The sequence below is a fragment of the Lasioglossum baleicum genome, unplaced genomic scaffold, assembly GCF_051020765.1.
Source record: "Lasioglossum baleicum unplaced genomic scaffold, iyLasBale1 scaffold2134, whole genome shotgun sequence".
NCBI lineage: Eukaryota > Metazoa > Arthropoda > Insecta > Hymenoptera > Halictidae > Lasioglossum > Lasioglossum baleicum.
The window spans coordinates 2,247-17,508 of record NW_027471193.1 but is presented as its reverse complement, the minus strand read 5'-3'; the positions used below and the strand labels follow the sequence as shown (position 1 = coordinate 17,508).

Here is a 15,262-nt window from a genome sequence, read left to right as displayed (position 1 = left end):
ATGCATCGCAGAATGTGGTTGCAGCAGATCATACTTCTGCTACAGATGATTCACCTGATCGCTTGGTAATGATTATTCTTATCGAAATTAACGCCAAGAGAAACGAATTTATACGGTTTCCCAATATCTCGCGTTTTTTTTCAAATTTTCCACCTACTTGCCGACATATTTCTACGAAAACGTGACATTCTACTCGATGCGTATCGAATTAACAAATCCAGCTAATTTTTAAGGACAGAAAGCTGCGTTGGAATACACGTTTATGATTTTGTTGCTTTTTCCTTGGCTTTCTGTCGGCTTTTAGTCAATTTTCTTTCCAATATTTCCTGCATCGATAATTATTAATAATTCCAAACCTTTTTCTCGATTTCTAATAACGACACGTGTACAATAGTAAGATTTTACCAGTTTAAAATATTACGATACTTGGAAGAACAAAAGTGGTCGTTAGTTAACGGTCTTTTAGCCGTTTTCATCGTCGAACATTAACGAAGACGGATAATAATGTTAATCGGGCAAGATTTGTAAAAATATACGAAAACACGGAGAAAACGGTTAAACGATTATCTAGGAAAGAAAGGAAATAGATTTATTTTACGATAATTTTACGATATTTATTTCGCAATGGTAATTTTTCAGCCAAATCATTTGTCAAATTGTAGGGCCAATCTGGAGAACACCGGGGTATCTGACAGACTAGAAAATGTGACGCAAACTATGTCACGAATCCTCGATGGTTACGATATTCGATTAAGACCAAATTTCGGCGGTAAGTCCATCTTCGATTTCTACGCTCAAAACGATTAAGCCTAATTCTACGCGGAGTGATCGCGTCCTTATTCGATAGAACCTGTTAATACGCTAATTACGAGCTAGTAGTATTTTTCGCGCGTAGAACGTGTCATTTTCGTTCAACGATTCTTCGCTGATCGATTTCCACGAATCGTAATAAAACAATTAAGTCGCTTGCTCGATTAAGCCATTTATTTTTCTCCACTGTTTACAATCGTATGTCCCTTCACCTGTATAAAGGGAACAAACAAAAGACGTTTCTTTTATCTGCGATATAGATTACGATTAACAACCTTAATCTCTTCGTGTACGTGTAGAAAATTTGCCTTTATCCGGATATCTCTAATTCGCTCCAACGAAAAAATACGGCACGTATTCTCACGAAAGAGTGGAATCGGTGAATATTTCTACTACGGCTGTACCATTTATTCATAGATCCGTGAACGAGAAGGTTCAACGTCACACATGGAACGACTTAGAAATTTGATAAAGGAAACCCGTAGAAAATGTACGCTATTTTTTCCCCAGTCACTTTAATGACTTTAATGAATTTACCTCCGTTAAGTTACTCCGTTAAGTTACTCCGTTAAATTACTCCGTTAAAAGAAAGACAAGGAAAGGAATTTGCTGTCTGTTATATCTGTTTATTTTGAAACGAATGAACACGAAGAAACAGCATTCGCTAAAATTTCTAATCCGAATCCAATGAATTCGTCGAAAGGATACTAATCGTCTACATATAGATTTATAAGTTTTAATTATTTATTTTATTTCGAGAAAAAAAACTATTGCGGATATCGAGTTAAATTTTTATTTAAATTCCGTTATCCAAGATTGCTCCATTGTCGATAGAAATGACGCTATTCTCGAAGAACTTAATCATATAAGAATTCAAAATATTAATTCAAACGTAAAGAATTAGGAAAAAATTATATCAACTAATTTCTGCGTTAAAAAGTTGTTTTGTATACCGGTATAAGCGTTATGTCAACAACATGCGAAATAAAGCAAAATTTTTAGCAAATATCGAAGATTTTACACGTTGAACGAAATTTCGTACAATTTTCTCTTTATTCGTATTATATGGAATATAATTTCAAGAAATATCAAACGATTATTTTAACGTAAGTATTAAATTATAAGTTTAATTATAAATTATAAGTTATTCGCAATTTCTTTGTACGTGCTAAAAGTCGAACGTTAGATACCATAATTTACCATTTTCTTATATATTTTTATCAAACGTATCGATATCCTCCTGCGAATCGTGCGTATAAGTCTTCCGAGTTGCTAATCGCTTCTCCGATTATTTACTTTCTTCTGCTTTCCTCTTTTTTATCCAGATTCGAAGGTTACTTTGATTTTTGCCCGCAATGTTCCGCTGCTGAAAAGTACGTTTAAGTCCGAGTAACTAGTACTTGCCAAGATATTGGTTAACTCCTTGAGGCACGGAATTTCAGAAAATAAAATAGACCCGTACTGCATAGGAATATTTATTGCATTTTAAATGAAAGCAAATTTTTTATCAACTAAGATATCGCATAATATAGACGCATACAAAAGTAATAATAATTCAATTCGATTTGTTACTATAGCCTACGGTATGGAAAGTTCAAAATTAAACTTAGCCTATAGGAAAGAAAGTTTAAAATGGCATGAAGGAATTATCGGATTGCTACTAGGAACATGATAAAAACTGACAAAGAGATCGTCGATAGTCGCTTCTCCACGCGGTTAATACTTAAATACCTGCGACGAAATATTAGGAAATCGTATTATATTTTTCAAAGCAAATAAATTTACCATAAATATCCGTTAACGTTTAAGAGAAAGATTTACAGATATAAAAGGGGAATCGATGACTCCAAGAATCGGAAATAACGTTGCAAAAGGCATAAACAGGTGGATTTTTCATCGTAACCGGTTAACCGTGTATGTCGTAAAAAGGATGTTTCGAATAAACGTTGTTAGGTTCGATAACAGCTATCCGAATGGAAAAAATCGATAGCCCATTTAAAATTATAAAATCTTATCCTCGCCTGTTGGCGAGCCATCGCGAACTAAAGAGAGAAATTTTTTGCTCGACGACCCTGTTGAACGGTAGGATTTGGAAAAATTCCAGTAAATATCTACCGTGGTGGAAAATATAATTATAACACGATACGATAAACGTTCGATTTGGCTTAACGGCTAATTTATGGCGAGGAGAAAACTCGAGTAGGCTAGATACTTAAATTAATCCACTTAAAAATTACAACGCAGCACATGTGCTCGATACTAGCCTCGACGAAAGAAGAGATGGATCGAAAAATCGACTACTCGATTGTGACCTAGGGGAAACATGCGCAGTGGTGTATTTCGGATAATAACCATTTCTAACGTTGTTTTTTTACCCTCCGAATTTCTATACGTATTTCATTTCCTCAGGAGAACCCCTATTGGTTGGCATGGATCTCACGATCGCTAGCTTCGATGCAATCTCGGAAGTAAACATGGTAAATAGGTATTTCATAGTTATGCATTTTCTATACCGTATAAATTATCGTTTGGGCTTTTACTAATTAACCTTATAACTCCGAGCGACCTTTCGTTCGTTTAATTTCGAGTTGTTAATGAAATTTACCATAAAAATGAATTTCCTCTATTTAAACTGTGATCCTGTAGTTACCGAGGAAGCAACGTTGTTCTTTTTATCGCAGGATTATACGATAACGATGTATTTAAATCAATATTGGAAAGACGAAAGACTGGCATTTTCTCAAGAAGAAGAAGTTCTTACGCTTAGTGGAGATTTCGCGGAAAAGATTTGGGTTCCGGACACGTTTTTCGCTAATGACAAAAACAGGTATGTCAAGAAACTTTCTCGAACCCGCTACCGAAATATTTCCTACCTGAAAAATCAATGTTAAAAAGGAATTTCGAATAATCTTTGTAAACTCGCCAGATCGTAAACTGATCAAGGCTTCAGAATTTCCGGACCTTCTATAAATTTCTCACCGCTTTAAACGCTATCGCGTTATATAACAGTCTGTCGAATTTCGAAAGTTCATCTGGTATCGCGATATACCCACAATTAACAAAGTACTCGACATCTTTTTTTTTAGACTTTTTTTAGATTTTTTTTTTTTTTTTTTTTTTTTTACACTATTACACTTTTTCTTACGATTCTTTTCCAAAATATCTCCACGTAGTCTTGATCATAGTTTCGAAGGAAATTTGCGACGAAGAAGGAAGAAAGAACAAAGTTTAGTGTCGCTATATGAAACTTGGAACAAAGAAATTGCAAAACACAAAAACAGCACTGTTTCGAGCAGAATTTTTTGTTTTATTTCCTTAATTTTTTTCACGTAGTTGATTTTCTTGAAACGATAATATCTCTCTTTATTCCCATTACCTTCCTCTTCTTCCTTGTCCTTTTTCCTTTTTCCTTTTTTCCTTTCTCTTTTTTCTTTTTTCTTTCTTCGAGTGAATAAGCTGCGAAAGAGCATAGGGGATAGAGAAAGAAAAATGTTGGTTTTCGTTTTGTTCGCAGTTTCTTACACGACGTGACCGAGAGAAATAAACTCGTTCGGTTGTCCGGAGACGGATCTGTCACTTATGGCATGAGATTCACGACGACCCTGGCCTGCATGATGGATCTGCACTACTATCCGCTCGATTCGCAGAACTGCACCGTAGAGATCGAGAGCTGTACGATCGATGTTACTTCTCGTAGCTCTTTTTCCTTTCTATCAACACCTTTCGAGTCTCTCTCTCTCTCTCTCTCTCTCTCTTTTCCAAACTCCGTTCACCCAACACGTCTATCAGACCGATAGACGGAATTTCAAAAACTTTTCCGACCTCGATTATTACTCGGAAAGAGTAAAAATCTTTGGAGAATCTTTTCAAAATCTTGCAATCGCGATTAAAGAATCGATCGCTGAATATTATCTTGTCATTTTCTTTTCCCTATTATACGGGATATTAAGAAAAGGTGTCCAAGTCTTTAAAGGCTCATAGTACTCAGCAAGATAGGGGAAAATATGGTAGAACCAGCTGCACCTGATATATTACTTTTATTAGTACTTCTACTAGCAAGAAATTTAACCGTCTCTAGACTACGTCGGATCATTTTTAACATTCTTTTAACATTTTTTAACAATTTTCCGGGGAAAAAAAATGATTTTCTACTTTCATCGGACAAAGTAAAATAATTATCTCGAGGCGATCGAGATAAAAAATCGAGTAGAAATACATATTTAAAGCCAGACCTGAGTACTTCTTTTTTTATAATTATTTCGAATAGTTATTTAAAGTAATTGCAAAATTGTTCGAAATCTGCGAAATTATATGAAATTATCAGTCTTGTATCGACACTTTTCGTTTACTTCTTACGATATCGTAATTTCCGTTTTGGAAATCGAAGGATCTCAGGATCGAAAATTCTAAAGATTTCCTTAAATCTGGCCATCGAATAGAATTCTTTTGTCCGATTTGAAATAAAGGAATTACGAAATAACTCGTTACGAAGTAAAATAAAGTATTTTGTTTTTTTGTTTTTATTTCTATCAGCTATTAACCGTTAATTAGTAACTATTATCCGTTAGAAAACATTTCTTTACGAATTCCGTAAAATTGTATTTCACTTATTTCTCGTCTCTATCTTATCTTAATTATTTAAAAACGTATTTCATAACGTACTCGTATTTCTTATACTTTCGATTCATCGATCCTAATTACTTACATCGGTGCAAAGTATTTCATTCGTTTATTAATTAACAGTTTCACACTCTTTCGATCCGCCTGTTTAACTCGTGTTATTCGAAAATACGTACGTTTAGTTTAACCTTTCTTTTTCAATGATCGGAATTATAATTGATTTAGGGTTATTATATATTTCTAAACTAGCACATGTTCCGATCGTGTCATTGGATGATCGTGATTGTGTCAGTGAAGAATCGATAATCCGTTGCTATGCATAAGCAATATGCATATGTATATTTTAGCTTTTATCCGAAAAGAATAATCGTAGAAGATCGTACCCTACTTTCCCCTAAATAAAAAATGCTTAATCGATATAGTTTCAAAGCCAATATTTTCGGTGTAAAATGATATTTCGAATCTTCTTACAGAGATACTCGATGAGATCAAGTTAAATTATTCGTCTAATTGAATTATCGACGAGAGAGAGTCCAGTTGGAGATTAGGAGATTACGAGAACGAATGGGAAACGCGTGGAAACTTGTGCGATATGCGATGGAAAGAAAAGAAAACGAATAGAGTACTCGAAAACGATTCGCGATTCGCACGCGTAGAATGTCGTATCGAAATTGAAGAAAGATAGGCTTTAACACGCAACTTACATTTTACTCCGAAATAAATGGATTTTAGGTTGTATGTTGATTAAGCGCTTTTCACTGCTTTCAGCGAATGCTACAAGCCATTAAAGCGTTTCATCGTTATTTCTTAACGACTTGTCGTATACGTTGTATACAACGGTATACGGATAAAGGGGATGAAATCGTTTGAACCTAGAAAATTTGTAGAAAATCTAGGAATTCTAGAATTCGTTATAAACTAGAAGTATGTTTTGTTAGACGGATATACGGTGTTGGACGTGGTAATGTATTGGAAAGAGACTCCAGTTCGTGGCGTGGAAGAAGCTGAACTGCCACAATTCACGATAATCGGTTACGAACGAACGATCGTAAAGAGAAGCTAGCCACTGGTATATACCAGAGATTATCCTTGAGCTTCAAACTTCAAAGAAACATCGGATACTTCGTTTTCCAGACTTATTTGCCTAGCATCTTGATCGTGATGTTAAGTTGGGTCAGTTTTTGGATAAATCACGAAGCGACCAGCGCCAGAGTAGCTCTCGGTAATGATTTTCAATTATTTTATCAATCGCGTATCTACCATACAGAGAGTGATATCCTAATTCTTTGCGCTCCACCCGATTTCTTCCTTCTACGAAATAAAGCTCTTCCGCTAGAAATTCCATCAAACTTCCCAAACGATTCTTTACGAATAACTCGAAAGGAATAAATCAATCGAGGAATCAACGCGTAGAACAGCTTTATTCCATGCTTCGGGTATTCCAGTGCAAAGGATTAACGATAAACCAGTCTCTCTCGTTAAAGGCACCCCCAAAAGCAATAGTCCCGTCCGTTGCGACCATCCTGTTAAATATATAGCAACGTCCAGAGTCTTTTGGATTCCTTAACGGGAGAGTCATTCTATGCTTCCTCTCCCTCTAGCAATTTCCTTTCTTCCTTCAATTTTTCTTATTACTTTTCTTATTCTCTTACAACTATCTCCGTGCCAAATTAATTGTAATATAGAAATATGTATCTTTTATATGCCATAAATTCCATTCCATTCTCATCGAATCGCTCGAATGATCATAAATAAACGTTATACCTTTTTATAATTACAATTATCTATATTTATATTATAGTTATATCTTTTGCAATTAATTTTCATACAACCAGAGAAGAAATTCGTTTTTTTTCCATTTGAATTTGAAAACTCTTAGCAGAGAAAAGAAAAGACGAGTCGTATAATTTTCTATACATACTTGACAAGTAATTCTAGAATACTAGACATCTCGTTCCTGTTTATTCCGCGTTATACAGGTTATACTATAGATTTTTGGTCTTTTAATTTGCTCGCAAACTTATTTCGTACAGAGTTAAAAGTGAGTCTCGTTTGATACGTTATAAAAGTACTAACGGTACGTTGTGTCGTTGATCGATGAAATGCGACTAGCGAAGCGAATTATACGTGTACGAATCTCGAAGAAACGAAATACAAGAAGAGAGATAGATATCGGAAAGTTAATTACGCGTATATTAGGAGAAAAGAAAAAAGAGAAAAAAAAGTCGGAAACATCGAAGGGATAGTATTTCAAAACGATCATTCGCCAGGCCATGCTTTCGGAAATTGAAACATTTATACTTTTACCTTTCTCTACTTCTTCTCGCCATGTCCACCGAGTCAAATAAATACTCCTCCATAGGAAAAACGAACTTTAAATATGTTGCCAATTTTTCTCGAAGATACAAAGAAAATTATTCCAGAGAATTTGAATTACGTTATCGTTATTTTCATCTTGTTTCGATTAGCTGTTATTTAAATCGTTTATAATCGACAAATCGAAATTTCTCTGTTTCGCAGGATTTCAAAGTACGATAATTACGCGTAATTATATATTGTAATTATGTAGTAACATAAATACCAGAACACGATACTTCCTACGTAGATATTACACTCAACTTTAATGTTATACAACATAACATTGAAAGAACGAAATTGTCGAGGAACAATTTTAGGACAATCGTAGGTTCAATCAAACGAGCAGTTAAAAAAGAAAATTATTTCCTTATAAAAGCAAATATTACAATAAACCTTGGCATCTTCTCTAGTTTACGACTTTTTCAATTTTACAATTCATTCATTTCGTTTTTTCCTCCTTTATTATACGGGATAACATCTACTTGCACTAATTTTGTGCAACCGTCGATAAAAAGATAAATTTAAGTCGTTCAAGTAAATTCCAGATAAATATATCGCGATATGGAAATAACGTTAAACGAGAAATTCTACGAAGAAAGAAAAGTATGTAAAAGTTTGATAGTTTTGATAATTTTAATACTTTGTGACGTATACAAAATAATAACGAGCACATTCAAACGTATTATACGTCATCATTGTCACTTTGAATTTTATTAAAAACGAGAAACCAATAGCGATTTGCAATTAAAAGCGTAAAGAGAATTCACTCATCGTTATATATTATCGTTATATAGCGGATTTTAAATTAATATTTACGTATATTCGTGGTTATATTACTATTTCAATTTTCCACGTTTCGTTCGTTTGCAAATAAACGTAATTTTCATTGTTCGACGTGATCTGGATATGAAATTACAAATACATTAAAACTACAACGAGATATCGACATTAGTGTTTGTTGGCAATTTTGAAACACTTTTCGAGATCGAGCTTTGGAAAACATTATTCTTTATCGCGGTGTTTGTCGATTCGATTGAAATAATTTTCTCCGATGATTCGTACTTTTATTCACATTTTAATCGAAATTTTTAACATCGATTCAACAACTAATACCAGTGTTGTCGACAAAACATAAAAATAATAAATATTTAGTACTCGTAGACACGCGTAGAGTAGAGAAATAATAATATATATTAATTGGAAGAACCATTGGAAAGAGGAACGAACGGGATGGCATGTTCCTATAAATATTTGTCAATTTTCTATACGTAATATCGTAAGGAAAGAAATTTCTCGGGCAGATTCGGAACGCTGGTTATTTCGCGATACGTAAAATTTCATAAAATTAAAATACAAGATTTTTCTATATTTTAGTTTGCAATGTTTTGTAAATGAATTTCGAAATCGGAGAGTAATGGTGGTATTATCTTTTCTCCCACAGGCATAACGACAGTGCTCACCATGACCACGATTTCGACCGGTGTACGTAGCTCACTGCCACGTATCAGCTACGTAAAAGCTATTGACATTTACTTAGTAATGTGTTTCGTTTTCGTGTTCGCCGCTTTGCTAGAGTACGCAGCGGTTAATTACACTTATTGGGGCGCCAGGGCCAAAAAGAAGACGAAAAAGAAAGAAACTGAGGAGAAAAAAGTGATTACTTCGAAAACTGGTAAGCCTGATTTCATTTCAATCCGTATAAATGTCTAACGATGAAAATTCATTTGCTTTTCGATGCGATATCTTTTCTTTATCCTATCGATATTGGAAAAATGGCAAAAGATACGATGATAATCGTTGGAAAAAGAAAAATCAGCATTAAACGGAAAAACTGCATCATTTTTTTCCTCTCTGTAAACGGACAGAACATTCAACATAGACCTAATATTTTCAATTTCTTTATTTAGACACGTTAGACTGTTGTGATATTTATCGTCACATTTAGCAAACATAGTGGCAATTATACATAACCATCGGATTAATCGTATTTACCGTAACATATATGTTTCGTTTCGATTCACAGTTACGAAACATGTAACGCATTGTATGGAAATGTAATTATCTTGCGGGCTGCGGTCACGCAAATGTAGATTGCAAAGAAAACAGGTTTCATTTAGGGAATTCGATCTGTATCTGTATAGAAATCGTTTGGAGAAGGATTAAGATGGACGTTGAAAGTAAACCGTTATATCGGTTCGCGATCATCGACAGAGATCGCGATCCAGAAGGATAAAATTGCTTGACCCAAGTCTCGAGGGATAAAAGGAAAAAGAAAATCGTTTGCTCGTGTAAAATGAGAATGTCCGTGTATGCAGAATGAAAAATGTTCGATGAGAAATTCACGAAGAAACTGTAATCTCGTAGGAAGCAAAGCAAGTTCTCCTTTTCCTGGTTCAACGGAAGCGGACATAATAGAGCTTCAAGATCTGAGGATGTCTCCTCTGCCGAGTATACGAAACAGATCAGGTCTGGTTAGTAGCAGTTCGACGCCTGGAACCGGAAGAGAACATGATCCGGCCAAGTTTCCCCCTAGCTTTCGAATTTCCAGAGTCGCGGCCTACAACACCACGTACGGGAGGAACGCTGGTCTCCGATACAGAGGACCTAAGCAACACAAACCCAAGGTAACGTTCGCAAAAGTTTCGCTGAAAACATCCTTCGTATCGTCCGCGTTATTCGAATTTTGCAAAACAATCAATTTCCTGGAAAAAATAATACTAAATTGCAGCGAAATACGCGTAAATAAATGACATATAATAGTTGAAACACATACGATAGTAGAATGAGAAATAAAGAAAGTGAAAATTCGTGTGGAAGAAAGTTGGCTGCCGACTTTGCTTTGTAGGATGACGGAGGAAAAGGCGAGATAGTAGAGATAACCGTAGCGGGTGTATAGTACGGATACCGTATGCACACCGGTACGATATAGCATATAGGATATACATCTTCCCTTGCCAGATATAGTATGGAAAGCTGTGTGATACGAAAGGACAGACCCTCTGGCTTTAACCCTTATGACAAAATTCAACGAGTATCGTGTCGCGTTCGAGGTATAAATTATGTCTTCTTCTCAGTTTACCGAGGGATTAATGCCCTGTGGAATACATAATTTCCATCCTCTCTGTTTATTACATCGCGCATACCATAACGATATCTCCGATCGTCAATTAACATTTAAAACGATGTTATCGAATTTTCATGTTGGTCCATTCGGCCAAGGTGGCATTTGCCGGTTTTTCCCGATAATTTGTCCTTTCAAAACGACATCCTACGATATCAACGACGTTGGGCCCAGAAAGATTAAGAAATCTATATGAGAATTTCCTTCCTTTTTTAAGTAGCAAATCCGATCAGAGAAATTGCCTAATTTATCCGTTAGTTAGTTGGTTTGACGCGAAACGGAAAGTAAGAAGTAAACTAGGATAAAGAAAATGTATAATGGTTGCAGGTACTACACGCGATACGAAGAGGAGCGTCCGTTCTACGCGTATCGATGCCCAAGATCAAAGATGTGAATATTATAGACAAATATTCCAGAATCATATTTCCGGTCAGTTTCATGCTGTTCAACGCCATCTACTGGGTATTCTATTTTCTCTGAACCAAATTGCCAGCATCTTCTCACCATCTACCATACGATGAAAGATAAAAGAAGGACCAATCGATAATCAAGAATTTACAAGAATTTACAAGAATTTCGGGTAAACGGAAAGCGAGTTCTATTTGGACTTGAACCAAGTTTCGAAACTAGATTTCGAATACGGTTACGAGTGGACGTTCGAGCCAAAATTCGAGTCGAAATGTTCATTCTCGACCAGAGGGAGCAGGTATCGAAAGTACTGAATCGAAAGCTGCCAATGTTTATCGACGAGGAAATATTTTCAAGATACGTATATCGATTTAATCTTCAACTATAATGATACATATTTTAGGAAATACGTTCCTACTCGATATTTCACCAGTTCGAATGGATAGCGTGCGATGTAAACATATTGCCAGCGCAAAGATTCGTAAAATTGCACCAATGGATAGATTCATTAGAAAAGCTGACAACTTCTTTTTTATCCACGTGTCATTTGAAAATCGAATAATTACCAACTCATCCAAATCGAAATGCCATCTTTCGAAAGTAAACGAATCATCCACGTCGTATAATTGCTGTTGGTATTCATATTTCGATGGTATTTCCACTGAAATTGACGAGAGAATTTGTAAAAAAAACAAAGGTCATTCGAGGAGAAGATCATTCGGAGAGAATTTAAATTTTAGGAACATATATCGCAAGCTAGAGTAGTCTTCGATTAAAAACTTCTAATTATCATTACCGTAGCTAAAAGGTAATATTACATTTTAGTATGGATCATCCTACAACAAATCACGTCGTTATCGAAACGCAGTGTTTGCAACATTTTTACTTTCGATATAACGTACGAAATAAATAATCGCAAAAATTGTAAATCTTTTAATCCGACCGCCAATATTTTTCAAATATCACAAACGAAAGTGCGTAAATTTTCTAACATCTATGTATTTATGTATGTATGTATGTATGTACGTACGTATGTATGCATGTATGTATGCGAGCGTGCATGTGTGCGTGTGTTCCATACATACATGTACGCGCGCGCACAAACTCAGATACATATATACATATGTACATACATGCGCGAGCAAAATATCATCCGACGATTGGCAATTATTTCTTTTTTACAATATAGACAGGTTTCACGAATCGGGAATTCGTCTTAATTTTTCTTCTCTTAATTGTAACGCTATATCGTAGCATACGTTTAACATCTCCATTTCTACGATATCAATTGGAAACGCGTAGAACGTGTTACAACACTTGCATCTTCTATTTTTTCCTCACCGATGAATATAAGAAAAATTGATTTGGGAAACTCTCGCACGCCAAACAAAGCACACTGATATTTTTCGACATAGATCGGATCAGACATCGTAGTTGTAAATGAAAAGGAAAAGCGAAAAGGAAGGAAGGAAATGTAAAGAGTATTTTCGTTAGTCGAAAGCTTAAGAAATCGAAATATTAATTTGGATATTAAGAAGGAGAACGGAGACGACGAACGAAGAAAAGAGAATAGCGTGAGTGAAAAAGGAAAAACTGTCTTTTTCTAGGGAATATTTTTCTGGAAGATTGAAAATGCGATCCGTACAGGTTGCGTGGCATAACGTTAATTATTTTAATATAAAACGTATCTGTAATTTGAAGGTAATTAAAGTTAGCGTCTGAAACAATCATCTGGAGTATTCATTTTACGTAGAAGAAGAGGAAAGACGTGAAATTTCCGTTCTACGGTTTACATCGTTTTATTTCGCCTTTCGGTATACATACATCGCACAGTTATATTACAAAGATGGCAGCTTTTAAAGCTTTTAAAGAAGAAATAAATAATCGAACAGGCCAAGTCGATCGTCGCTCGATCGTGTTCGAGCCTTGAGACTTGCAGCGAGGATTTCTTCCTCCCTCTTACGCATCTATCTACTTAAATAACAAAAAGGGAAAAAAGAAGAGAAAAAGAGAAAAAGAGAAAAAAAGAATTATATAAAAAGATATAGTTATTAAATTATTTAAAAATAATACAAATTGCTCGTTCGCGATAGTCGAATATGATTTTGTACCTTCTGGCGTTTTTCTTCTACCCGCGTTGAGTAACGACGAGTCGTAAATACGAATATAAATACAAAATTGTCGTCGATTGAAATTTTAGTTCAAGCTTCTTCGAAAGTTGAAGACAAAAAATCTTTCTTTTACCCATCTTTCGCTTGCGTTACTACGAATCGCTAAAATTTCTTTTCTGATTTAATATCGTTTCGATATTTCGATGAATTCTGGCGATTTGTAGTTTCTCCCCTTTCGAAGGCTCTCCGTCTTCTATGTAAACGTTTCCACTCACTTCCGGCCAATCGATCATCACAGGTGTCTCTCTTTTTCGATCTGCAAAATAAACAGATTTGCAATATTTCTATTTTCTAACCGATATTTAGACACACACACGCGCGCGCGCGCACACGTATTTTCTACGTTCCTTTCTTATAATATTTCCCGTCGTATATTACTCGCAGAAGCGTACTCGCATTTCTGTATAACGGATGTAAAGGGCGTTATAGCGGAAATTTTACATATGCCGCTATCGATGTTACGAAAAATCTATCTACGAGTCCTCGAATAGTATCGAATCATGCTATTAAACTGTAAACGAAATATTTTTTATTCCACTGAAATATATGAAATTATAGAAATATGTAAAATGAAATTAGTCAATTTTCGTCAAAAGATTGTCGATATTTCAACATACAATTGTCAATCTGGGCCCATTTTATATGCCTACTGCTTTACCGTTATATACCCGAATAACGAACTGTCGTTATATATCTCTTTGTCATCAAAATTTCGTCGTATTTGAAATTATAATTACATATCGCGATACTAACATACATCGATATTTCGTTTCTGGTTATTATCGTATAGATATTCGTGTGGTTAGGAAAAAGAAAGGCTATGATAAAATGATGACATTTCACGAATGCGTGAAAGATATTTTAAAAGGTAAAAATACAAGGAACCATGCCGATTGAAAAAATGAACTTACCCAAAAGCTTCTCAAGATATTGGCATCTCGTTTCGGGATCACCAGGGTTCATGGGTGCACCAGCAACTAGTTCGGCTAATTCCGCCTTCACCATTAAATTTAATCGAGCCGAAATCTCTTCTAGGCCTACTGCAAATATCCGATAAACTTTATTTCCTACGAGTTTTCACGGAAATTTCTTTCATTTAAAAACAAGGTAAAATATCTCTTATCGGCATAGTACCGATAGTATCAAAAGATATTTAACGATGCAACGCGATGTCTCGTGAATTAATTTTCGAAAATAATTGTTTTACCCAAATGCATTTACGATTGAAGAATCAACGAACTCTGCGGACATGGTGGCGAACTTGAATTACACATCGATAAAACGAATCGATAAATTTTGATAAATTACATCCTCGCGGGCTTATATGTTGCAGCAACGGTGGTAGTAGACAACCGGGAATTCTATATGCGGAAAGAAATGGAAAAAAAAACCCGAATAAAATTTGTCGATTCGAAGCTTCGCTTTCGAGAAAATCGACTTTGGATATTTACCGAGTATGCGTGCACTTAGCTATGATTTGTACGGAAAGACGATCGATACAGGAATATAGGTGATACTCGATAGAATAGAGGAGGGGGTGAAAAGTCGGAATTTCACACGTAAACTTGACGTATAACCTGCCTTAAATAACGAATATATAAATAATATGGGAAAGGTGTAATTTACGCTATAAGAAAATTAACATGGACGCAAGTTAGAGGATGCGCGGATGAAATAATTTTTCATAATTTTATCTAACGCAAGATCTAGAAGCGTTGAAAGCTTCAGCGTTTACGAAATTCAGTTATTTATTTGGAATAGGAGAATTTAGTGG

At 35.2% G+C, this 15,262-nt stretch overlaps 1 protein-coding gene across 1 annotated transcript; it reads left to right on the top strand.

The window, feature by feature from the left end:
- Nucleotides 1–11,389, top strand: LOC143221279 (gamma-aminobutyric acid receptor subunit beta-like). The gene is given in 10 exon segments (XM_076446758.1): nt 1–65; nt 663–769; nt 3,220–3,287; nt 3,492–3,637; nt 4,325–4,482; nt 6,369–6,464; nt 6,467–6,652; nt 9,230–9,460; nt 10,153–10,412; nt 11,237–11,389. Coding segments are annotated over 10 exon segments (1,470 nt in total).
- The last annotated feature ends 3,873 nt before the right edge of the window (nt 11,390–15,262 follow it).